The sequence below is a fragment of the Heterocephalus glaber genome, unplaced genomic scaffold, assembly GCF_053883595.1.
Source record: "Heterocephalus glaber isolate CG9 unplaced genomic scaffold, H.glaber_assembly_v1.0 deba00001452, whole genome shotgun sequence".
Classification (NCBI taxonomy): Eukaryota; Metazoa; Chordata; class Mammalia; order Rodentia; family Bathyergidae; genus Heterocephalus; species Heterocephalus glaber.
Window position 1 is genome coordinate 8,178,656 of NW_028258302.1, and position 26,615 is coordinate 8,205,270.

Here is a 26,615-nt window from a genome sequence, read left to right on the forward strand (position 1 = left end):
GCCGGGGATTTAGCTCAGTGGTTCCAGCGCCTGCCTCACAAGTGCAAGTGCAAGGGGAACGGGAACGGGAAGGGGAAGGGGAAGGGGAAGGGGAAAGGAAAGGAAAGGAAAGGAAAGGAAAGGAAAGGAAAGGAAAGGAAAGGAAAGGAAAGGAAAGGAAAGGAAAGGAAAGGAAAGGAAAGGGACAAACAATGGAGAAAACAGAAAGCTTGAGCACTACTAGAACTAATGTAAAATGGGGTATGGGGCTGGGGATTTAGCTCAGTGCTTTCGCTGCCTACTGTGCAAGCGCAAGGACCTGAGTTCAATCCCTGGTACTGGGGAAAAAAAAGAAAAAAATGGTGTAGCCACTATGGAAAATAAGGTAGTTCCTTAAAAAATTTAAAACAGAATTAGCACTGAGCTAGGGCCAGGGATTTAGCTCAGTGGTTCCACTGCCTGCCTCACAAGAGCAAGGTCCCGAATTCAATCCCCAGTACCAAAAAAAAAAAATAAAATTACCGTATGAACCCAAGGAACTGAAAGTAGTGTCTCAAAGAGATTCTGTATCTGTATTCCTAAAATTCAGGGCACAATTCACAACTGCTAATAAAAGAAAGCAACCCAAGTATACCTCCACAAATGATTTAATAAAATGTGACATATATACAATAAGTGTATTCATACTGAGAAAAGGAAGAGAATTCTGGCACATGCTACAACAGGAATGAGCACTGAGAATACTATACTAACTAAAATAAATTAGTCCAAAAAGAGAAACACTGAATGACTCCATTTACGTTAAGTACTTAGAGTAATCAAATTTATATAAAGTCAAAGAGTTAATGAAATAGGATGCAATAATAGGGGAGAGGACACTAATGGGTAGACAGTTTTGCAAAACACAAAGTTCTGAGAATTGGTTGTGCAACAATACAAGTACAGTTAACACTACTGAACTGTATGGCTAAAAATCGTCAATATGGTAAATTTTATGTTATGTGTACTTTACTACAAGTATATTTCTTTCACAGCTGCTCAGCTTTTCAGCTAAGATCAAGTGAAGTAAATTTCTCTTAAAAATTAAAGGAATAGAGAGAAAAAGGACACTATCAGGAATAAAATTTTGTAGATCTTACAGAAATTAAAAATAGATTAAGAAAATATCAAACAATTGTATGCCAATAAATGAAACAATTGTTAACAACTTGATAGCAATAAATTTGTAATTTAGATCTACACTGTTTAATGAGTAACATGCCACCCATGACTATTTAAATTTAATTAATTATACCTGATACTAGCGAAAAGGCTGAAGCAATAAATGCAATTAAAACTTCTACATTTATCACATCTCAAGTACTCAACATTCACAGCTACCAGCAACTAATATATCCTGACAATGTAAATACTGAACATTTTCATTGTTACGAAAAGTGCTATTGGATTGTGCTGACACAGAAGAAATGCAATGAAAGGCAAATATTGCACGAAGAAACAGAAAATCTGAAGAGCCCCAGGCCTAGATGTTGTCACTACTAAATCAAACACTTAATACTATCGATTTTTTATGAATTCTCCCAATAAATGAGAAAAAGATACTTCCTAATTAATTTTTATAGGAACAGTATTGCCCTGGAGCCAAAACCAGATAAGGACATTACATGAAACATGTAGATTAATATCTTTCATGAATGTAGTTCCTTAGACTATTAACCTAAATACAGTATTAGCAAACTGAAATTAAAACCACATAAGTAATACAAGATGGATTATTCCATAGATGCATGCAGTGTGGATTTTAAATTTTAAAATGAATTCATTACATCAACACAATAAAGGAAAAAATAACATGGTCTTCTTGGTAGAAACCCAAGAACTAAAATTTTTTACTATTCATTTGCAAAAGTGTAATATTTATTCATGAAAATATCTTTTAGCACACTACAGAGAATGGACAGCCCTCAATCTGAGAGAGGGCATGTATAAAAAAAACCTACATATAATACAATATATAATAAATAATTTAAAGATGAATGCTTTCACATAATAAGAAAAAAAGAAAAGGACAAATGTCTATTCCCATCACTCTATAATATTACGAGAGACCCTACCCAGTGCAATAAAAAAAAGTAAAGGAAATAAAAGGAGGAGTTTGGGAAAAAAATAACTAAAAACCTGTCTTTATTCATAGATAACATGACTGCTTTTGCAGAAAAAATTTTAAACTCAAAACACAAACTTTTTAAAAAGTGAACTTAGCAGGCTGGGGATTTAGCTCAGTGGTTCTGGCACCTGCCTCAAAAGCACAAAGTCCTGAGGAGTTCAATCCCCGGCACCAAAAAAAAAAAAAAAAGTGAACTTAGCAGGATACACGGTCAGTAGTATAAATGAAATTTCAAACGAAAATTACAATAAACTTTAACATAGAAACACTGTATTTTTTATATTTTGTTTTGTTTGAGACAGAGTCTCCACAGGATCTCCCTACGTAGTTCGGGCTACACTTGAACTCACCATGTAGCCCAGGATGTCCTTAAATTCCTGGCTATCCTCCTGCCTCAACCTCCGAAGTACTGGGATTACAGGCATGCAACGTCATGTCCAGCAAAACATTACATTTTAAATCAGTAAAGAAAGGATGAACTATAATTTACTGGCTTGGAAAGGACCAAATGGTTTTGTTCTATCAAGTACTTAGGATTCAATCCAGTGCTTTCTCACTCAGCTACATCCCCAACCCAACTGACTGAATGATTGACTGATTGAGACAGACAATAAGACTGTTTGGTAAACAGCTAAATTACCCAGGCTTTGCTCAAAATGTGATCCTCTCCCAGCCTCCCAGAGTGCACCGATTACACCCATGTGCCACCACAACTGGCTAACTGGCCAACTTTACAGGACAAAACTATCTCTCAATTTATCCATAACCAAGAAGTCCAGAGGAATAGCTGATTTAAAAAGACTATGTGTGTATACCCATTTACACAGAGTAAATTTAACTGAATGTATACAAGATTATACACTGAGAACTACAAAACACTGTTTTAGAGATTTACACACCTATGTAAACTAAGAGATAATACCATGCTTCTGGACAGGAAGGACACATACTTCATATTTTAATTTCTCCCAAATTTACACACAAATTTAAGGTGATCCCAATCAGATTCCTTGTGGATTTAGCATTTTACACATAAAATATATTTGTAAATGCAAAGAACTTAAAATAGTCAAAATAATTTTTAGAAATAGATTAGGATGACTTGTACTAATTTTGTAAGTATGATATTATTTCAAAGTTAAACTTAAAATATTTTTGCAAAAAAAACCCTTAAAATATTTTAAAATGATAATTTTATTTTCTGAAAATTATACCACAATCATACATTTAATTTTTTTAATCCCATATACAACTGCCTATGAAACAATACTTAAAGATAATAAAATGCACACAAGATACTCTGAAAACTGGAACACCACTGAGAGGTATTAAAAAATATATCATTCTTATGACTTGGAAGCCTTACTGGCACATCAGTGTTCTCAAACCTATCTATAGACCCAAGCAAGTTATTCTGTAGAAACTGACAAGCTGCTTCTGAAAGTATGTGGAAATGCAAAAGATCTAGGATAGAAAACAACTTTAACATATAGTGACTAGATTATCTAATTTAATATAAAGCTAAATTAACCCACAGTGTGGTATTAGCCTACCAATAAATATAGAGATCCAGGGGAGAAAAAAAAGTTCAGAAATGGACTCAAATATATAGGTCAACTGATTTTCAATGAAACTGCCAAGGTAAATCAATTTTTACAAATCTTTTAAATAAATGGTACTAACACAATGGATATTCACATACAAAACACTTTGATCCTTTCATCATATTATATAAAAAAACTAAATCAAAATGGATTATCAACCTAAACATAAAAATTAAATGTAAGGCAGCCATGATGGCCATATGCTTGTTGGCTGCAGTTTGAGGCTAGCCTAGACTAAAGAGCAAGACCCCGTCTCAAAAGCAAAACAAAACAAACTTGTGTTTTTTTCTTCTTTTTAGTGGGGGAGGAGGGCTGGGGAATGAACCCAAGACCTTCACATTGAGCTACATTCCCAGTCCTTTTTATTTTGAGACAAGGTCTCACTAAATGCCTAAATTGTACAGGAAAGGATTGAACTTGTAACCCTCCTGCCTCAGCCTTCCAAAGTGCTGGGATCCTTCTCAAATGACTATCATTAAAATGAAAAAAGGAAACCTTCAAAGTGATGGATGGATGGATGTATATGGAGACAGATAAATGGACACAGACAGGTGAAAACATAGAGATAGCCCCTCTATTTCTATCAGTCTTTTTGACAGATTTGTATCTAAACTATATAAAGAAACCTTAAAATTTGATAATAAAGAAAAACAACAAATTTTAAAATGGGAAAAAAATAATTTAAAAAATTTTTTTTAAATTTTAAAAAATAAAAATAAAAAATTAAAAAATTAAAAAATTAAAAAATTAAAAAAATAAAAATGGGAAATGAACACATGCGTCATGAAAAAGCATTTAGGGGGTCTGGGATTTTGCTCAGTGGTTTCGTCGCCTGCTGCACAAGCACAAGGACCTGAGTTCGATCCCCAGTACCCAAAAAAAAAAGAGTTTAGGAAAGGTCAATAAATACACTGAAAAGATGCTCAGCACCATTAGTTATCCGAATAATATAAATTAAAGCCACAATGAAATGCCACTAGGCATTCGCCACTAACATAGCTATAGTATATTACAAAAGACAAAGAGATTGCCTAAAATTAATACATTCTTTGAAAAAATATAACCTACCTAAACAAACACAAGATGAAACACAATTTGACTAACATTATCTCATTAATTTGAATTCATAATTTAAATTAAAAACAATTTTTAAAATTGCAGAACAAGAAATCTCCAAGCTCAGATGGTTTCCTGTTGAAGTTCATAAAAAATTTAACAACACTATCACCCTAGTCTTACACAAACTTTATCGGGAAAATCTTTCAGAAAATAGCCAATAGAAGCTAACAATATACAAAGACTAATATCCCTGTCATTCCTTAAGACAGAATGAGAGGGGGTGAGGATTTAACTCAGTAGTAGAGTGTCTGCCTAGCACATGCGAAGCCCTGGATTCAGTGTTCAGCACCAAAATAATGAAGAAAAAAGAATGAGGATATATTTTCTTTAAAATGCAATAAAACCTAAGCCTATTTGACAGAAATCAAGAAAAAAGAACAGTGGAAGCTTTCGTGTAATTGGTTGCTTCTTCTTCTGAATGCTCCAATAGCAAGCTCTTCTCTGCGGAGCTTGACCGTAGAAAATAGAGGGCAGCCAATAGTAAAAAAAATATGTACATCAGCCAATCGCCCTGCAGCGTTTTGTGTCTTTGTCCAAGAGGAAATTGTTTCATCCAGAAGGGCGTTACCCAGTCTCCAATGGGCGGGCGCTGGTGAAATAGAAGAGCCAATGAGTGCAAGATGTTGAATGACAGCTGTCCAATAGACATCCTCAGTGCTAGTAAGGTTTGCAGCTTAAGCGCCGCCACGGTCTGAGTTATGTTAACTATTCAACATGAAGGAGGAGGTGGATAAACTGGAAATGATGTTCCAGAAAGCTGACTGATCTGGATTACATTCAGTACAGCCTGGAATATGAAACCAAGACTAATCATCCTGATTCAGCAGGCGAGAAAAATCCAGTTACACTCTTAAAGGAATTGTCAGCTATAAAGTCTCAATACCAAACTTTGTATGCACGTTTTAAACCCGCTGCTATTGACCAGAAAGAGACCAAGAGCCGTATTTATACTACTTTGAATAAGACTATGGCCATGATACAAGAACTACAAAAGCATACTGATGTGGAGTTATCATCACTGAAGAAGAAAAAACTGTGACAGAGCAATTAAAATCTCACATGTCACACTTATGAGGAAATGGAATTGCAAAAGGGAACTGTAATTACAAAGAGATTAATTCCAAAGAAATACAGGAAGATGTGTTGTTAACAGTTCATGAGCAGAGGTGGGGGGCTGGTAAAGGAGGAAGAGGAGGTTGGGCTTGAGAGACAGGGTCGTGATGCCTTTCATAAGAGGAGGATTAACAAGAGCAGATATTATATTAACAAAGTTCAGCCAAAGGATGAAATGGAAATAAAAGGATTTAAATATCTATACCTTATCTTAGTTTTGTAATTTTAGGTAAGAAGTCCTTTAATACTAATTTGCATCTATTTTCTTTTTGTATTGTTGGGATAATAGATGTTCTGGCCTATCATAAAAGAATATTTATACATTTAAAAGAAAAAAGAAAAAAAATTGCCTCAAATGACAAAACACAAAAAGCACTTTAAAGGCTGGGGACATAGTTCAGTGGCTGTTACCCTGCATGATACCCTTGGTTTGATCTTCAGCAGTGCATAGAAGGGAAGGAAAGGAAAAGAACTATTTTAAGTGGAATCAGGAGCTACTAAGTGACTATTACCTTGACTGTTATTTATAAACTACTATAAATTTTAGCAAAAACAATGAAACTACATAATTTAAGCAGTCACTGGGGGAAAATTCTTTTATATGATAGGATTTTATTATATCATGAGCAGACTTTATTTTAAAGCCTACTAGATTTATTAAGAATTATAGAAGCTTTTTAGATTTTTCTTGCAATAAAAACCTCGAAATTTTTTTAATTTCTACTTTAAAAGGTAACAAATTACTTAGGAATAAATGATAACAAAAACTATAATAGGGGCCGGGGATTTAGCTCAGTGGTTTCGACGCCTGCTGCGTAAGCACAAGGACCCGAGTTCAATCCCCGGTACCAAAAAAAAAAAACTATAATATCTATTACATGAAAATAAAAATTTCAACAAATGACATAAAACAAGATCTGTATGATAAGATGTGCCTGTCCTTAATACAAAGACATAATGAAAATACTGATTCAAACTAGGCATATCACTGTAATCCCAGCCCGCCTAGAGGCTGAGGCAGAAAAATCCCAACATTGAGACCAGCCCGGGTAACTTATAGACTTAAAATCATGAGATTGAGACCAGCCTAAGCAACTTATAGCTCAGTGTTAAGGCCATGGGTTCAATCTCCAATATTGGGGAAAAAAAGAATTAAGTATATGCAGTCTTCAATTTTAATTCCAATTTTTCCCCCTGTGCTGGGGATTGAGCCCAGGGCCTCATGCTAGACATGCATTTCACCACACACTAAACTTTCTTCTGTATAAAATGTTAAAATTTAGGTGCTTTAGGTTTGGCTCTGAAATGTCCCCCGCAAAGGCTAGTTGAAGGGTTAATCCACAATGCAGCAATGTCCAAATGTGGAGCATCTGAGAAGTGATTGAATAATGTGGTCTTTAATCTCATTAATGGGTTAGTCCACTGATGGATGCTATGACTTGCATCTAGATGTGTCGTTCCTCCCACCCCCACCCCAGCATCATGCACTCATAGATGGGGCCTCTTGGAGGTGGCTGGATTAAGGGTATGTGGTACTGAATTAGTCCACTGATTGGTTTAGCATCATTCTGGAAGTAGATAAGGCATGGCCCATCCTGGGTGTGGTGGGGGCACCAACAAACACGCTTATAGCCTGGATCCAATAAAAGGGAAAGGCAGGCTTACTGTTGCTGCTGCTGCTTCCTGCCTGCCACACCATGGACTATTTCTCCTTTGCCATGGCCCTGTGTCATGCCAGCCTGCCTTGGAGCCACCAGACTATGTACTGAAACCTCTACAAACTCTGAACTAAAATAAACCTTTCTTCCTTTAACTTATGGGTGTCAGATATTTTGTCTCAGCAACAAGAAAATAACTAAGATAACAGACTCATAATTTGATGACATTATTGGGAGATGATGGAAACATTATTGGGAGGTAAGTCCTAGTTGCAGTAAGTTTATCTTGCCTCCCCCTTCCATGCTCCCCACTACCTCTCCTCCCTCTGTACTTTGCTGCTATTATGAGGTGAGGAGCTTTGCTACACCTTGCACTTCCAGCATTATGTTCTGCCTCATCACAGTTCCACAAGCAATGCAGCCAGTCAACCATGGAGTGAAATTTCTGAAACTGTGAGCCAAACTACATGTTTCCTTCTTTCACTTGATTTTTCTCAGGTATATTGTCACAGCAATGGAAAGCTAACTTAAACAAATGGCATAATGAAAAGCTTAAAATTACAAAAAATAACCTGGGTGCTGGGTACATGAGGTTAGCCTGAGACCAGGGATTTGGAGGCCAGCCTGGGCAACAGAGTAAAATCTTGTCTCAAAAAACAACCAACAAGGTGGACTGCTTCAGTTGATAAATGCCTATCTATAATGTCAGTCCAATAAAAATATGGTAGCCAAAAAACTCAAACCAAATACAGTATGTAATAAAATCAATATGGTATCAATATAAATATATTAACAAGAACAAAGTAGAAATTCTAAAACTAGACATATATATAACTTAATATCGTAGAAGTGCTAATTTAGTTCAGTGATGAAAAATTATTTAGGTAAGAATTACATATGTTAGCACAATAGGCTACCCATCTGGAGCCAAAAGAGTGGGCACCAATTTTATCCAATATATAAATTAAGGGCCAGGGATTTAGCTCAGTGGTTTCGCCGCCTGCTGGGCAAGCGCAAGGACCTGAGTTTGATCCCTGGTACCAAAAAAAAAATTTTTTTTTACTTAATTAAATAAAACTTCAATGCTAAAATATAAAATAAAGAAGTGCCATAATAATCTTTTATAGGGTAAATTATAAATTTTTATTAAAAGGCATTAAAGATTTAAACAAGGATATAAGTTCATGGATCAAAAGACTCAATGTCATAACCATGTCACTTCATTAATCTACACATTCAAAACAATTCTAATCAAATTTCTAGTAGTTTTTATGTGATTTTGTTTTCTTAAGAACAGCAAGACATTTATGACATGAATAAGGACACAAATAGAGACAAACAATCCTAAAGAATAATTTTCGGCGATGTATTCCATCACATAATCAAGATATTACATAACAAAATTAATTAAAACAATATAGGGAATAAACAAAGAGTTCAATGGGGCATTATCTGCAAATGAGAAAAAAAGCCCAGAGATACATCATAGAGTAGCTTTTCAGGTCACTAAAAAAAGGAGTCTTACACACCATATAAAAAATTATTAGGGATGGGGTTGTAGCTCAGTGGCATGCCTGCCTGGCAAGCACAAGGTCCTAAGTTCAATCCCCAGTACCGGAAAAAATTATAATCTAGGGTACTTCAACAGCTACTTGTGAAAGACAAAACCAATAAACAGTTAATAATATAACTGATCTTTTTTATCTCAGGCTAAGAAATGTTTTTCCAAAATAAAATGAGAAGGGTGGGGAATCATAAGACTAATATAAATTATCATTCAACTGTATTAAAACTAACTTCATATGCAAAGACTATAAAAATATAAAGACATAAATTATGAGAAATATTTGCACACTCTATAATAAATTGTTTGCAATATTTAAGAACTGTTATAATTCAATAGAAAAAAAAGTCAACTCTACAGCAAGGAGGCCATAAATTTAACTGAAGTCACTTCACAACAGTAATAAAAAGATGGCCAATAATTATGAAAACATGTTTAACTAAACTATTAATTATTAATAATTATTAATCAAGAAACTACAAATTTAAAAGAAAATGAATCCGGTGCCTGCCTCGCAAGCACAAGGTCCCGAGTTCGATCTCTGGTACCAAAAGAGAGAGAGACAGAGACAGAGAAAGAAAAACAAAGAAATGAATTACATGTTATATCTCCCCATACTGACAAAAGTTTAAAAGTGTGACAAATCAAGGGCTGGTCATATGTATTAATGACAGCTTTAATCAATGATAAAAGTGCAAATGGATAGAACTACTTAGAAATTAAGTTCTGCATTCTTGAAAAATTATAAATTTACATACCTCAGACCTAAGTACTTGCCTTCTCATATATACCCTAGAACAGGGGGAGGTAAACTATGCCAAGAGCCACCTGTTGTTTTTGTATTCCCCAGGTGCTAAATTTCAATGTACTAAAGTTTTACTGGAAACACAGTAATTCATTTATATATAGTCTTATGGCTGTTTTGTGGGGAAAAAAACACATGGATGAATTGCTGCAACACAAACAATATAACCTACAATCTAAATTTTTACTATCTCTCTTTGTTTTTTGGTACCAGGGATGGAACTCAGGTCCTTGAGCTTGCGCAGTAGGTGGCAAAACCACTGAGCTAAATCCCCGGCCCTATCTGACTCTTTAATAAAAAAGTTTGCCAACCCCTGCCCCAGAGCAATGGATTTTATACCTGTTTTAGCCAGAGATCCACAAGAAATAAATCTTACCTTGAATTCCACACAATACTTAACATATCAGAACACATATACAAGAGGGCCGGGGATTTAGCTCAGTGGTTTCCCCGCCTGCTGTGCAAGCACAAGGACCCAAGTTCAATCCCCGGTACCAAAAAAAAAAAAGAACACATATACAAGAATGTTCAGAGGAAAAGTCTTATAATTAATAAAAACTAGAAAGGTCAAGAAATCTATAGAGAACAGAATATATTTTTAAGATGTAATGTATTTTAGGGCTGGGGACATAGCTCAGTAGAAGAGTGCTTGCCTAACATGTGCAAGGCCCTGTATTCAATCCCCAGTACCACAAAAATAACTCCCCATTATAATTTTTTTTTTTTTTTGGAGACAGGGTCTCGCTCTATAGATCAGAATGGCCTTGAACTCACTACATAGCCCAGACAGTCCTTGAACTAGTGATGATTCTCCTGTCTCAGCCTTCCAAGTGCTAGGATTACAGGTGTGGGGTTACCACACTTGGCTAATAATATTTTAAATGTAAAGACCTAAAACAAACCAAAAAAAGCCTTGGAAGAAAACATGCAGGAAAAGCTTCATGATACTGCAACTGTCAATGATTTCTTGGATATGTCACCAAAAGCACAAGTAACAAAAACAAAACTAGATAAATAGGCCATATCAAATTTGAAAACTTCTGTACATCAAGTACCAGGCTGGCCTGATCTACATGAGACCCTGTCACAAAAAACAAGTAAATGAAAAGAACAACAGGGCCAGGGATTTAGCTCAGTGGTTTCGCCGCCTGATGTGCAAGTGCAAGGACCCAAGTTCGATCCCCAGTACCAAAAAAAAAAAAAAAAAGAAAAGAACAACAAAGGTCAACATCACTAATCATTAGAGAAATGCAAATCAAACTACAATGAGATAACACCATCCTACTCATTAGAATGGACACTATCAAAACCACAGAAAAGGCCAGGCATAAAGCACATGACTGTAATCCCACAATTCTGGAAGGTTGAGGCAGGAAGGAAGATCACAAAATTGAGCCCAGCCTCAGCAACCTGATAACTTAGCAAGATCCTGTGACAAAATAAAACACTGAAAAAAGGCTAGAGATACAGCTCAGTGTGAATCCCAAAAAAGAAAAAAAAATAAATTCTCTAACATCACTGATGGAATTGTGAAACATTATAACCACTATAGAAATAAGGCCTAAAAAAGAGAATTGCCATGTGATCAAGGAATCACACTTCTGAAATTCATTTGAAAAAACTGAAAGCAGTACAACAAAATATTTATATACCCATGTTCACTGCAGCATTATTCACCACAGCCAAGAAGTAGAAACAATTCAAATGCCCAACAACACATGAATAAACATGCCCTTATCACTCCTGCACAAAGTGTCTATATTCCTGAATCATCTTCAGGGAGAGATACCAGTCTCTCCTCCTCTGCCTCTAGAGTTTTCAATATTCTTTTAATAACAAAGTGTCGGAATGGAGGAGATAAATGGTAACCCTTTTTTTTTTTTCTTGGCCACAGGGTCTCACTTTGTAGTTCAGGGTGGCCTTAAACTCACTATGTAGCCCAGGCTGGTCCTCCTGCTTCAGCCTCTTAAGTGCTGGGATTACAGGCATGAGGCACCACATGGGGCACAAGGGTAACCCTTATTTTAACATTTGCATCCAACATTTCATATAAAGTCTCTGCCTGTAAACTCCAACTTGAGAGGAGGGGGGAGTGCTGGCATCTCTACTCCTCCAGCTTAATGATATTTGAAAGAATGGAGTAAAAACATTATGCATCAGAAATATTAACCCTATGTCAGGAGCAGGGCCACAACTACAGCAGCTTGGTTACAGCTTTAAGCCATAGTGGGAATCTTGTTCCCTCTTTAAGACTGCTATTACTTAAACAACCTAACAGGTAAAGCATCAGATTAAAACCTTCATTAAAAACCTATTTGGGAGCTTGTCTGGAGGTTCTAGCAGGTGAATGAATGCACCTAGCTACTCATATATCCTTGACTGAGGAAACAGTCCTCCTCTATCAGGGATGGTCGTCCTCTTTGATCAAGCACACAGCTTCGGGAGGGAAGCACATGGAGCAGTGATGGGAGAAAGGGAACACACCCACCTAGCCAGCCATATCAGCCATATCAACCCTGGCAATCAATGGGGTGACAGAAGTCACAGCCAGATGGCCCTCACATCCAAAACCTATTTGGTTCATTTCTACTACCAATATACAGAATTCGGCAAAGGTATGCCAAGAATAAATATTCAAAAATTATTTGGTGAAAATAAGGAGTAACAAAGAAATTATGTTCTAATGCCTATGTTTTATTGCCTGGCCTTGTTTTCCTGACAAGGTGACCCAATCATAATCCTTCTCTTAGGAACTTGAAATTTAAAAAAAGATTAAAAGTTACTGAATATAACTGCTTTCTGATTAGCACTGTAAAGAAAGGCCCATGATGTTCTGTTGAGTACCCTAGAGGAAATTTATTCTTTATCTCCAGCCTAAATTCTGAGAAGTAACCTAATATACATCTAAAATGTTTCTGTTAGATAAGCTAGCTAGTCTATTTTGTTGTCTGCAATGAAATGAATATCAAATAACTAAATCCACTGATAATGAGAAGAACTAGTTATCTCTCAATATTAAGTTACAAAATGTTACTTGACTGGGCCGGGGATTTAGCTCAGTGGTTTCGCCTGGGGCGTAAGGACCTGAGTTCGATCCCCGGTACCAAAAAAAAAATTACTTGACTGTGGTTTACAAAAACATTACCAAACTAATGCCAAAGAAAAAGACCCTCACAGATCCTACTGGTAGAACATTTTAAAAGGAAAACAAGAAAATAAATGTATATTATCATTAAGAATTCCACCTGACAAAATTTACCCTCCATAAACAAGTACACATACATCTTTTCATGAGTCATCAAGTCTACTCTTCTAATTTATCCTAGAGAAAGACTTCCAAAAGCGAATAAAGATGTGTATAGGAAAACATATACAAAGAGTATCGTTTATAATAATGAAGAACAATATAACTTACACACATATAAAAGAGGAAGTTGGTTAAATTATGATACAGCCATACAATAAAATACGAGTAGCCATTAAAAAGAATGCAATAGGTCTTTACCCACTGACACAGAAAAATGTTTATGCAGATGAATGAAAAAAGCCAAGAATGGTATTCTTCATCCCTGCACATACATGTAAACCCCTATACACCATACTTAAGTGCATATACACAAACATATATACACACATATATACATGCTTTCATAGAAAAAAGTCTGGAAAGATATATATTAAACTTGCAAAACTGGTTATCTTTGGAGAAATGGTAAAAAAGTGTTTACTTTCTCCTTTTATTCATTTCTATATTGTAAATTGCATGTATTACTTTTATAATCATAAGAAATAAAACTTAAATGCTGTAACAGAAAGAATCTAAAAGCTAGACTGTAAACAAAGTAGAAATCTTTAAAATTGGTAAGCATAATCATTTATGATTCACACTGACAAAGTGTTGTGTTTCAACACATTAATAACAAGAATAAAATACTGAAAAAAGAAAGCATCTCAAAATTCATATTAACCTACTAAAAGTACTAAGGGGATGTGAAGAGATCTAGACTAAATCAAAAGGGACCATCACATAAATCAGCCTGAATTAAACTCTAATAGGTAAGTAAATGCTGTATATATACTTACATCTATCTAAAAGAGATTATTTTTCTTAAATGGTACTTACAGTTCTCTACAATTTCATCAAAAACTGCACCACTTTTCTGTTCAAACTGAAAAGGCAAAAACAAAAAAAAATAGAAAAGTAACGTTACTCTCATACTTTTCGATCATAGTTCACAGCCTCCCAAGCCAAATTATGTACATATACCAGAACACAAAAATATTTCCAAATAGAAGAAAATAAAATTGAGGAAGAACAAAAATAGTCTGCAGACCAAAGAACGCAATCCAAAAACCAAGAGATAAATTACATCCTTTTCTTTCTTTTCTTTTTGGTGGTATGGGAGATTTAGCTCTGAGCTGAACCCAAAATCTTTTTTTTCTTTTTCTTTTTAATTTCTGAGAAAGGGTCTCTTGATAAGATGCACAGACTACCCTGGAACTTGTAGGCATGCAGCACTGGGCATAGTTCCTCATAGTTTTTTAATTATTCTTACATTACCAAAAAAAAAGGATATTTGTAATAATAATAAACATAGCCAGCATTTATTAAAAATTTACTAACACTTATGGAGAACTATGCAAAACTTCTTACCAAAACTGAACCAAACTATTAGAAATAATAGCTGCTGTTCTCAGGGTAAAGCCACAAATCTGCTGCTCTTAAAATAAGTGGACCATGTTCCTGGGATGGTTCCTTTTGAGTATGTTACGGTCTAAAAGAGAAATAGAATCAAGTCGGAGGTAATTGTGGACCTTTAAAACCGAGAGCAGGGGGAAAGAAAGTAAAGCATAGGAAACTCTACCTACAAACTAAAAGAGGGAAGGAGGCTGGGGCTTTAGCTCAGTGGTTCCGCCGCCTGCCTCAAAAGCGCAAGGTCCCAAGTTTGATCCCCAGTACCAAAAAAAAAAAAAATAGAGGGGGAGTAAATGAGGCTGAGCAAGTAGCTGAATTCCTTCAGATAAAAAAGAGGAGTATGTGAATAGACTAGATCAAACCAATGCAAAACAAAGTGTAAGCAAAAATGACAATGAATTGGTGAGCTGACCCTAAACTTCACTGTATAGGAACTAAACTCTAACCAGTCCAGAGACCTCCATCTCTTCTTTAAAAAAAAAAATAATAATATACTTTTGAGACCTCATACAAATGAAACGCATTCTTTGTGCACAAGCTCTCTGTGAAGTAGCCAGCTCTGCTGTCCTTTCTATGTATGGGATGCTCTGCACATGAAGTAACCTGTCTTGCTTCTCAAAACTAACTACTCAACCTGTAAGGTAGGCAGATGTATTTCTTTTCTGTAATAAACTTTCACTTTAAGTTAATAACTAATAGATGCACGGTTTCCATCTTACAAAAGACAACTGACCACTGTAGCTGATGACAAAACCAATCCAGAATGAAACACGTCATTTACAGAAAAGAAACTTCTAGAAAGTATTTTAAGTTAAACCTGAAAAATCTGAGAGGATACAGATGCAGAAAGAAAGGAAGAGAGGGAAGGAAGGGGGAGAGAATATTAATAAATACATGTGGCCATGAGGATATAATGAGAAATCTTTTGGAAAGAAAAAAAATGACTGCTCCAATAACAAAACTCCTCATCAATTTCAAAACAAAAGGACAGAAAGTTGGAAAAGATAATTTATGTGACATGGAAGATCGAACCATTAGGCTTACTAGCAATTTCAAAGGCACTCTGAAAGAAGAGAACTGTGAAGTAGAATAATAGAAGAAAAATTCTCTAAACTGAAAACATGAATATTTAAGATCGAATGGACCTGCCCAATACCAAAGAGACAATTTTTTAAAAAGGATATATTCTAGTGAATTTCAAAATTCCAAAACAAAAAGGAAGAATTAAGATATATATTATAGATGACTAATCATTTAACTCAACTGAATTCAACTATATAAGCATTAAAAAGGAAAGGAAAAGGGGCCGGGGATTTAGCTCAGTGGTTCTGGTGCCTGCCTCGAAAGCGCAAGGTCCCAAGTTTGATCCCTGTTACCAAAAAAAAAGAAAAAAAAAGGAAAGAAAAGGAAACAAATAGTGAAGACAAATCCACCTACCATTGCACTAATTGGCTATGCTCTGGAATAAAAGGGAAATGGAAAGTGTGATTCATGAAAGGACTTGCTCACTGATGGGAAACCTAACCACTTAAAAGAAAGATTATATATTTTTTAAACAATACTGTTCTTGGACACTTTACCTGACTTTGTTCTTGGACACTTTACCTGACTTAACCAAATTACAATCTTGCACATTCTAAAGGGAAAAAAAATTACAGGGATGGTATTTGTTATGGCTGGGTCTAGATGTCCCCACAAAGCCTCACGTGGTCATACGCTTGATCTAGAGTGTGTGAAGCTGGAATTGATTCATGATGCAATGCTAGGCTGAAGGGCACTAGGATTAAGGGTGTGAGTGTTTAGCTCAGTGGTGTGGTCGCCTGCCTCACAAGCCAAGGTCCTGAGTTCAATCCCCCGTACCACAAAAGAAAAAAAAAAAAAAGGATGTGAGTGCTACCCACACTAAGTAGTCTGAATAAGATAAAAGGGGCAGGGAGACACTGTTAAGTTCCTCTTGTTGCCTTTGCTACCTTGGGTGTGCCATGCTATTTCTTTTCTTCAAGGCCTGTTTGTCATCCCTGTCTTGGGGACTATGAACTAAAAGCTCTACAAACTGTAAGCCAAATAAACTTTTCCCCTCCAACTGTGCGTGTCAGATATTTTGTCAGCAACAAGAGAAAAGTAACTGACACAGTATTACCAAGACATAGTATGACTACACTTTATGGATGCTTTAAGGGACTATATGTCATTTCCCCTTAAAAGCTGATTATTAAACCTAACTCCTGACAAAGATCAGATTCTATTCTAAATGAAAGAGCATTAATATCCCAACATCTCTGTAAACTGGAACACAAAAGATCAATTTTTTTTTTTGGTACCGGGGATCAAACTCAGGACCTTGTGCTTGTGAGGCAGGCACCAGAACCACTGAGCTAAATCCCCGGCCTCAAAAGATCAATTTTTAACAGTGTTCTAAAGAGGAAACAAATAACTCAGACATTCACAATTTCATATGAAAATTATTTAACAAAATGACAATGAAAAGTGATTGAAAGTATACTGGACGAAAGAAACAGCATCTAATGCTGGGCACGATGGCAAATGCCTGTAATTCTACTACTTTGGGAGGCTAAGAAAGGACGATGGCAAGTTGAGCTACAGTCTGGGGAATTACAGAGACCTTGTCTCAAAATAAAAAACAGAAAAATGGCTGGAGGTGTAACTCAGTGCAAAGGCCCTAGGTTCAATCCCCAGAAGAAAAAAAACAGGGGGGTGGGGGGTGCAGAGAAAGGAGAAGAGCCATGGGCATGGGGACAGGAAGAATGAGGAGCAAGCAGCTGATGACTGCTCAGAACAAATGAAGAACCTACAGAGAAAGAAGAAAATCAGGTTGGTGAAACTTTAGAAGATACTCAAATGGAAAAGATTACAGGATTAAATCTCCTTCTCTGAATTCAAAACTAAACTTGTCTTCCTACCTCTCTCCCTCCTTTCTTCCTTCTCAAAACAAAAACACATTGCCTCTTGATCACTGATTTTTAAGTTTACTTACAAAGAGACACAATAATATACATAAAAGTCCCTTTTGGACATAGGGTACACATTTCAAAACCACAGGGAAAAACAGAGTAGTGGCTATCTAAGGCTAAGGTGGGTAGGGAAAATTTTATTAATACTATGTACAACTCTGAACACAGTAGTTCCTCCTTATCAGCAGAGGATACTTTTCAAGACCCCCAATAGATGCCTGAAAGTTATGGAACTGAACCCTACATATAATATGCTTTTTCCCTACTCTTACATGCCTATGATAAAATTTCATTTACAAATTAGGCACAGTAAGGAACTGACAGCTACTACAAATAAAACAGAACAATTATAATGTAATAAAAGTTATGTGAATGTGGTCTTAATCTTTTATTGTAATAATATTCATCCTTGTGATGAAGTAAGATGAAACAATGCTTATGTGATGAGATGAAATGAGGTGAATTATATAGGCACTGTGATATGGTTACTAGGTAACAATTAATTGATTATAAGCACTTTACCCAATAATCCAAGTAACTACACTGGACAGGTAAGTGTTGAAATTATGGATATGCTAAATAAGAGAAGGATTCACATCCCAGGCAGAACAAAGCTGGATGAGGAAATTTCTTCATAATAGTAGAATGGTGAACAATTTAATACTATGAATCGTTTATTTCTGGAAATTCTCATTTACCCAAGTCGATCATGGGTGATTGAAACTGCAGAATGGAAAACTGTAGAAAATTAAACCTCAGGTAAGGGAAGATAACTGTATACTAAAACACACTGAATGGTACATCAAATGGATGGATTTCATGGTATGTGAATTATAAATAACTGTTGTTAAAACACAGAGAAGTACATTTCAATGATGTTTAAGTATTTGAAAACCTGGAAGACACTACTGAAACAATACTAACTACAGAGATGTTGTGGGCATATACTAGTAATTTTAAAAGAATAACTCTTAAAAACGTATTAATAAATGTTTAATACAAAGAATCCTCTCAAGGGCAATTAGTGCTATAAAGTATGTAATCATTTCAATGCAAATCTTTTCACATACTTGAGCTTCTTGAAAAGACAGAGCATCCAGGAGTAATCTAGTTTTGAAATAATTTATTTTGCTTTTATTTAATTCAAACCTGTTGATGAACACGGAACCTTGTACGAGCAGAGAATAATAAAGTATCTCTCAATTAAATGTTGGGGAAGATTCCAGAACATCTGATTGGCCCATACTCTCATCAGTTGGTTAACAAAAAAACTTACCATTTTAACACACTGCTTTATCTGGCCTGTATTTTAGAGCTTTTTTTATTCTTCTCTAGGTGCTAGGAATTGAATTCAGGGTCTCTTCCATGCTAAGCATACACACCACTAATGACTTATACCCCAAGACTGTCCAATCTGTCCATTTATAAAAAGTAGTTAGATAAAAGGATATTCTAATTTAGCTTAGAAATAAATAGTTGTACACTTATCCTTCAAGTTTCGTGACAGATTTAATTGAACTTAAAGGCCAAGATGATATTCTCATTTTAAATCTGTAATAACTCTTCTGTATAGACAGTGGTTTTCATAATGCTATGAGACCAGAAAGAAACAGGAATGTGGCTACTGATTTAAAATACCACTTAATTTTTGGGGGGGGGTACCGGAGATCGAACTCTGGTCCTTGCGCTTGCACAGTAGGTGGCGAAACCACTGAGCTAAATCCCCGGCCCCAACCACTTAATTTTTAATCAGCAACACAGCTACATAGTTTCTACCTAGCAGCTTTAAAACATGTAACTACATAAACAAAATAAATCTTCATGTATCATTAGAAGCTATCACAGCACATTAAAACCATAGGCTCTATTCTCAAATTGCTTGAGTTTAAATTTCAACTCTTACTACTTACCAGCTATTTAAAATTTTAGCCTTAAATTTCCTCATTCATAAAATATGTATATAAATATACCTACTTCTTAGCTTGTCAAGATGAGTGAAGAAAAAAAAGCACAAAAAGGATTTCGCATGGTACTCATCAAAGTGTAAATAGGCAATAAAAGTTAACTATTATTACTATACTAGTAAAAGATATGCTTCCCCTGTTTTAAAAATTAGGGTTCATTAAAACATTTCACTTTTTAAAAATCTATCCTATTTGTTTAAAATAAAAGAAAAGCACTGTACAAATGACACCTAGTTCTCTGTATTTCAAAACTTAAGTAATGGGAGATGGGAATACAACATATTTTAACTTACAAAACCTAACTACTCAAGTCTCCTAATTTGGGGAGGGTTCCCCTACACACCCTAGGCACTCCCTCCCAAAAAAAGCACAATTAGAAATTCATAGACTCCTGGACAAATACTTTTTTTTTGTTAAAGAAAGTTTCCTCTTCCATCCTCCACACAAATACATTGACACTTTATGAACTCCTTAAACATGATGATGAGTAACATTCTCAAACTGCTTTTACTAACTGTAAGAACTGGAGTTCACCACTGACAATCAGTTAAGTCAATAAAAGACAAAACAGTGTTGAAGGGAGGGCAGGGGAATGGAGAAAAAATAAGAACCAAGATATATCATGTATAGGTACAAATTCCCAATGATGAATGTCATCATATTGTATACCTAAAATGTACCAATAAACTTAATGAATTAAAAAAAAAAGACAAAGTAGTTAAGATTTTTCAACGGTTAAGCAGTGACTGAAAATATAAAATATGCTTCATTTTCTTCCTCTCTAAAACATATTCTTTTGTTTCCCTTCTCATTTTAGTTAGTGGCAGCCCCAAACATCCAAAGGGTGGAGGCAAGAGCTCTCAAAACTAGGGAGTTTTCCCTCACTTTCTTCAACTATTCATGAACAGCTATCTTTTCTATCTCTGAATACCTTAATGTTTTAAATAAATCTTTTACTCTCCATTCCTACTGCTTACATTTGTACCTTTTAGAAATGTTTTCAGTCTATGCTCTATGACAGACACTATGGAATAAAAGTTGGGCAAAAAATAGACCTCAATTCTTATTCTCATGTGGAAAATACACATCAATCAAATACAAGCTAAAAAAATGAACAGTTAAGATATAAACACTCTGCAGGTATGGAACTCTTTAAGTATGGAATGAAGAGAAACCCAGCCAAATAGACACAAGGGTCAGAGAAAGTAAGAAACTATCCCTTCACTTAAGATCTGAACAGTAAGTAGGAGTAAAAAAGGTATCTTGGACCCTCTTTATACAGAGATCTACTTCACTTTACAGGGGTGGGGGGGCTCTTTAGATTTATGGTATATTTTAATAGACATTTAAGTTGCTTCTAGATTATTTTCATAAATATTGTATTTTAACTGTCTTCCTGTAAGTTGGCTTATATATACAAGTATAACCAGAGGTTTACTTTCTAGAAACAGAATCAGCTGAAATCCCAGTACTCAAAAGGCTGAGGCAAGAGGATCACCAGAGGCCAGTCTAAGCTACATAGCCAGTTCAAGGTCATCCTGGACTGCACAGTGAGACATTGTCTCAAAAAAGAAAGAAATGTGGTTCCACCGCCTGCCTCGCAAGCGCAAGGTCCTGAGTTCAATCCCTGGTACCAAAAAAAAAAAAAGAAAGAAATGGAATCAGTAGGTTAAAGGACACAGACATTTAAATTTTTGATAGATGTTACCAAGCTGCCCAACAAAAACATTCAATCAATACTCATAGGACCAGGGATTTAGCTCAGTGATTCAAGCGCCTGCCTTGCAAGCGCAAGGTCCAGAGTTCGATCCCCAGCACCAAAAAAAACCCCAAAAAACATTAATACTCATAACTATCCCTTTTTTTTTTTTTTGGATACCGGGGATCGAACTCAGGACCTTGCGCTTGCAAGGCAGGTGACGGAACCACTGGGCTAAATCCCCGGCCCTTGTACTCATAACTATCAATTAGCATTCTCTTGTTTTATTTTACATTTTAATTTTTTAAAATTTTTTATTTTTGGTACCGGAGATCGAACTCAGGACCTCATGCTTGCCAGGCAGGCGCTGTGCTGCTGAGCTACATTCCCAGCCCATTTTAATTTTGAGTAAGAATCTTTCCATACAGTTATTAACCATCTGAGGTTTTTATTTCTAACAACTGCCTGATTATGAAATTTTTTAGCCTGGGACAGTGGTTTCAAACCATTCTAATTAGCAGTTAACACCAGGAATCTCATGCTTTGTCTTGCACTTTTTTCAAGCACTTTACATAACTTGATCAATCTCCTCAAATCTCATAATCACTCATCTCTGAGTGATCAAGGTGTTGGATACTCTAGCTATTACAAATGACCTATAGCTCATTCAACCTTTCAATTAGTTTCAACGATTCCTACCATTACATACAGTTCTTCCAGTTTTAATTCAAGCTAACGCCTACCCAGCTTCCATGACTGAGCTAAAGTTACAACTTCTTTATGATCCCATAATTTCACGCTTTCTGAACAAAGTAAAATTCACTACAGTTTCCCTTACTTCTGTGGCAGAAGTATCCATAATAGCAACTCTAAAAACTTTATTCCAAAGTTGAGTATCCTATAAGGAACCAAATAATCATACATATTTCTGAAGATGTACCATGCATTCCTTTTATAGTCCAATTTGCTAAAAAAATTCAGGGGTTTTAATCCCACATTAGAAATTATCTTTTAGGAAAGTCAATAAGTAATTATTTTTATACAAAGCCTTCAGAATTATACAAAAATTAACCATTCTAGTTGGTTTCCTTCAAGAGAACCTAAATAAAATCAAGACTTGGTAAAAGACTAGAAATTCCATGCTTCTCAAAGTCAGAGGGCAGGCAAAAAGTAATCTAGCTGGCTCAAGGAAAAAACAAATTGTTTTTATCCTCCTACACTGTCACAATTCAGAACATTTCTGTCATCAGATGTATGGGAGTATTTCCCCCCCAACACCACACAAGCAATTCTCCACTGGACACCAACTGGGTATTGCATATCCAATTTGATTGTTATCATCTACCTAGAGTTTATATCACATCCCAAAGGATGACAATTCAGTCCTACAAAACTGTCCTTCACTTCAAATGCCAGTCTCAACCCCTAAATTATGATTGGTGCTGCTAAACAACCATCTATAAATTAGGGTTTGATTTACTACCATGGTTCATGGAGCTCAGAGAAACACATATATTTATTGGTTTATTATAAACATTATTACAATGAATACATACTGACTACCAGTGGAAAGAGATGCATGCGGTGAGGTACTGTAAGAAGACAGGGCACAGAGCTTAAACACCTTCTCTAGGCATGTTACCCTCCCAGTACCTTCATGTGATCAGCCATCAAGAAGCTCTATTAACTCTGTCCTGTGGGGTTTTTGGTTAAATCAATGGCTACTGATGATCACCTCAACAGTCAGCCTTCTAATAATGTCTCTGATGATCAGCCCCCATCCTGAAAGCTACCCAAAGGCTTCTAGCCACCAGTCACCCCATTACCACACAATGGACTGGAAAAGCCAAAGATTTTAGTAGCAGTGTGCCAGGAACCAGGGACAGATACAAAAAAAAAATACTTCTTATATCACAATATCACACTAACCTAGGGAGATTCTTTTAATTCTTCTGTACTGCTGTAAGCCTAGCATCTATAAACAAAACAGATATTCAATAAATGCTGAAAAAAAGAAATAATTTTTATTAGTTAACAAGTATTTTAAAACTTCTTTACAGTAAAAAGCTTAAACATCCTGGAGTTGTAACTGAGAGGGCAAGATGGATCTTTATTTTTTTATTTATTTTATTTTATTTTTTGGTACCGGGGATAGAACTCAGGACCTTGCGCTTGCGCGGCAGGCGCCAGAACCACTGAGCTAAATCCCCAGCCCCAAGATGGATCTTTAAAAGTTAAATTTTTTAGAGATAAACTGCTTCTCCAAACTTCCTCATGCTGAAGGTGCAATTGCCACATCCTCTTCATCTCCTCAGCTCAGATAAACGAAGAATATATTGCCAATGGTGACCACAGAAGAACGGGTCTGGTTCCATTTAGACAAGGAAGAGAAGAAATCCAGAATGGCCAGGGACTAAACCAATGCCGGAATTTCCTGGTCTATTGTCTCATTATACTGCCTCTCCTCCCCCTTACTTATTCAAAAGCCCTTGCAAACTTGAATGCAGTGAAATATAACTTTGAAGCAAATTCCCTTCGGAGCTACCTTTTATCCTTTCCACCAAGTCTCCTGTGTTCTTAGGGAACAACAGCAAGCACTGAGAATCTCTGGACCTGAGGACTTTAAATTTCAAAACAATCTCAAACATTAGGCAGAAGCTTCAGATAATTTTTATGCTTCTAAGAGACCATTCCAAATCAAATGTCCAACCCTTTTCCTTTATGCCCACAAGAGTATGCTAGTTTTTCCTGTCATTACTCAAATTCAGTCAGCCTGCAGGCAGCTTTCAAATGTACTCATTCTGATAATTTCTATAATTTTTTCAAGTCAGAAAATACAGCAAATATGTTATGGAAAAAAATCTGTATTTATTTTATATGGCAGCCATATAACAGGATCATAAAAGTGGCCATGTCAATACCACGCAAACCAATCTTAATGGTCAAAGAAAAAATTGTCATTGGTTCAGTGATCTTTTAAATTGTTACCCAAACATTAAGACTTTGCCAGTTAGCTGGGTGTGGCGGTGCACACCTGTAATCCCAGCATTCAGGATGCTGAGGCAGAAGGATTGCCAAAAGTTTGAGGCCAGCATGGGCTACATTATGAGTTAAGCGCAACCTGGGCTACATAGCAAGACCCTGTCTCAAAAAACAAACAAACAAGAGAGAGAAAACATAACAAAATCTATGGTGTCCCTCACAAAATATATTTTCAGTGCTTTCTAAATTACGTAGCAAATAAGAACTAATGAGTAAAATGGATAAAGATTTCAATTGTTTAAAGTAAAAGTAAAAACTACTTGCCTTTAATTTGTGATCTTTGACTTCAAATAACAATCAAATACCACAACTACCACAAAATGATAATCTTCTGAAATCATATTTTGATAAAAACTTAAGGGACAACTAATGTCTGGATTCTTTAAAGCATCAATGGGATGATGGCAGAGGCAAAGATTATTTAGCCTGCAAAAATACCCATACCTATAATAAGTGGCCTTTGAAAAAGGGAACCACTGAAGGAGCAGATCTATATGTGTGGTTCTCAGATGCACCCAAAGTCAAAACTGTTTTCACAGTAATACTAATACATTTATATTTTTCAGTCTTGACATTTGCACAAATGGTACAAAAGTACTGTAGGTAAAACTACTGGCCATTTTGACAGTGAGTGGCATCAAACTACTAATAGTCATTGTATTCATCCCAGTCAGTCATCCATTATACAGTAAACAACCATATGGGAAAAAGTTTGCTACAATTTTGCCCTTTAAAAATTTCATTTCTACTAAAAGTAAAAAATTTTCAAAACTGGACACCAAACTTCAGTGAAATAAAAAAATATGATAAAGGCTGGGGATTTAGCTCAGTGGTTCCGCCTCCTGCCTCGCAAGTGCAAGGTCCCAAGTTTGATCCCTGGTACCAAAAAAAAATAAAAAATAAAGTATTCTTTAGTGCTATCCCATTAACTTTTTCCATCATGAAAAAGACATTTCCAAAATCTAAGTCCCTTGTGTTTTTCCAAAGTCACAATTAATCTGATAATAATGATTATATGTAATTTTTTTTTTTAAACAGAGTTTTGACTTGTAGCTCAGGCTGATGTTGCACTATGTAGCCCAGGCTGGCCTTGAACTTGCAGCAATCCTCCTGCATCAGCCTCTCAAGTGCTGGGATTACAGGTACCACCATGCCTGACCCAATTATAATGTATTACATTTAATATAATAAGATAATATACCTAGAGAACAGAAGGATCAAGTTCAAAACTGACACAAAAGTTCTTTTTGTTTCCTGGTTTATGAGGTTTTTTTGACACAGCGTCTAATTAGGTCACCAAGTTATACAGGCTGCACTCAAACTTGTGATCTTCTGCCTCTTCCTCCCAGAGTGCTGGAATTACAGGCAGCTACAAAGAGTCAATTTTCTAACTACACATATTTTTGTATTTGTTACTTCACAAACTTATTTTCTAGTGTGATGTTATGCCTGGCAAATTAACAAACAAGAAACCAATAAAAATATCTAAGAAATATAAAAACTCTGCATTCCTGGAAAATTCATCTCATATAACTGTTTTTTTCTTTTAAATACACATTTTACTGAGGGTATACACGCACTATCCCTGTATAAAGGTAATGTAAATATATAATCTATATGACGTACAACAATATGTTGCAAGCCAGAAAGTAGTATTAGTAAATTGCTTTCCAAGCTATAAAAACTAGATACACTCAATCATGTGTCTCTAAAACTCTTAATTTTGAAATGCTATTTGGGAATCACATTTGAAGACCAGCTAGCTATTTTAGATGCTGGGGACTGAACCCAGGAACATGCGTAAATACTTCAGTAGTGAGCTACATTCCCCCAACCACTACTACTCACTTTTTCAAAAAATCTACCTGGACTTAGGATATATCTCCTTAAGTGCTGGGGACATAAATCAGTGATAGAGTATCTGCCTAGCATGTATGACATCATGAATAAATCCCCAGCACTAACAACTAAGTAAAACTTCCTTAAACTTAAGATTATATATCAATGTAATTATAAAAAGTATTGTATGTATATGTAAGAATTGGTACACATTTGAATCATAAACTGTTCTGTAATATTCAAACACTTTAAATAGTCCTGTGTAGGGCTGGGGATGTAGCTCAGTGGTGCCACGCCTGTCTGGCAAGTGCAAGGTCCTGAGTTCAATCCCTGGTACCACGAAAAAAATATATAAATAGTTCTGTGTTACACTGATAGGCAGAAAATAACATTT

General features: G+C 35.7%; 1 protein-coding gene and 1 pseudogene across 12 annotated transcripts in view; one reads left to right on the top strand and one right to left on the bottom strand.

Annotated features, from left to right (window-relative positions):
* The window catches only part of Zmym4 (zinc finger MYM-type containing 4), a 171,752-nt gene that overhangs the window by 92,309 nt on the left and 52,828 nt on the right, over positions 1-26,615 (bottom strand). For 11 of the 12 annotated variants that reach the window (XM_087215310.1, XM_087215309.1, XM_087215308.1 and 8 more), the window contains exon 2: positions 14,133-14,178. The exons of the other annotated variant lie outside the window; for it this stretch is intronic. In XM_087215310.1, the coding sequence (XP_087071436.1) occupies positions 14,133-14,178 (46 nt within the window). The remainder of the gene's footprint in view (positions 1-14,132; positions 14,179-26,615) is intronic. 12 annotated transcript variants of the gene reach the window in all.
* On the top strand, positions 5,584-6,388 carry LOC110350452 (SKA complex subunit 2 pseudogene; annotated as a pseudogene).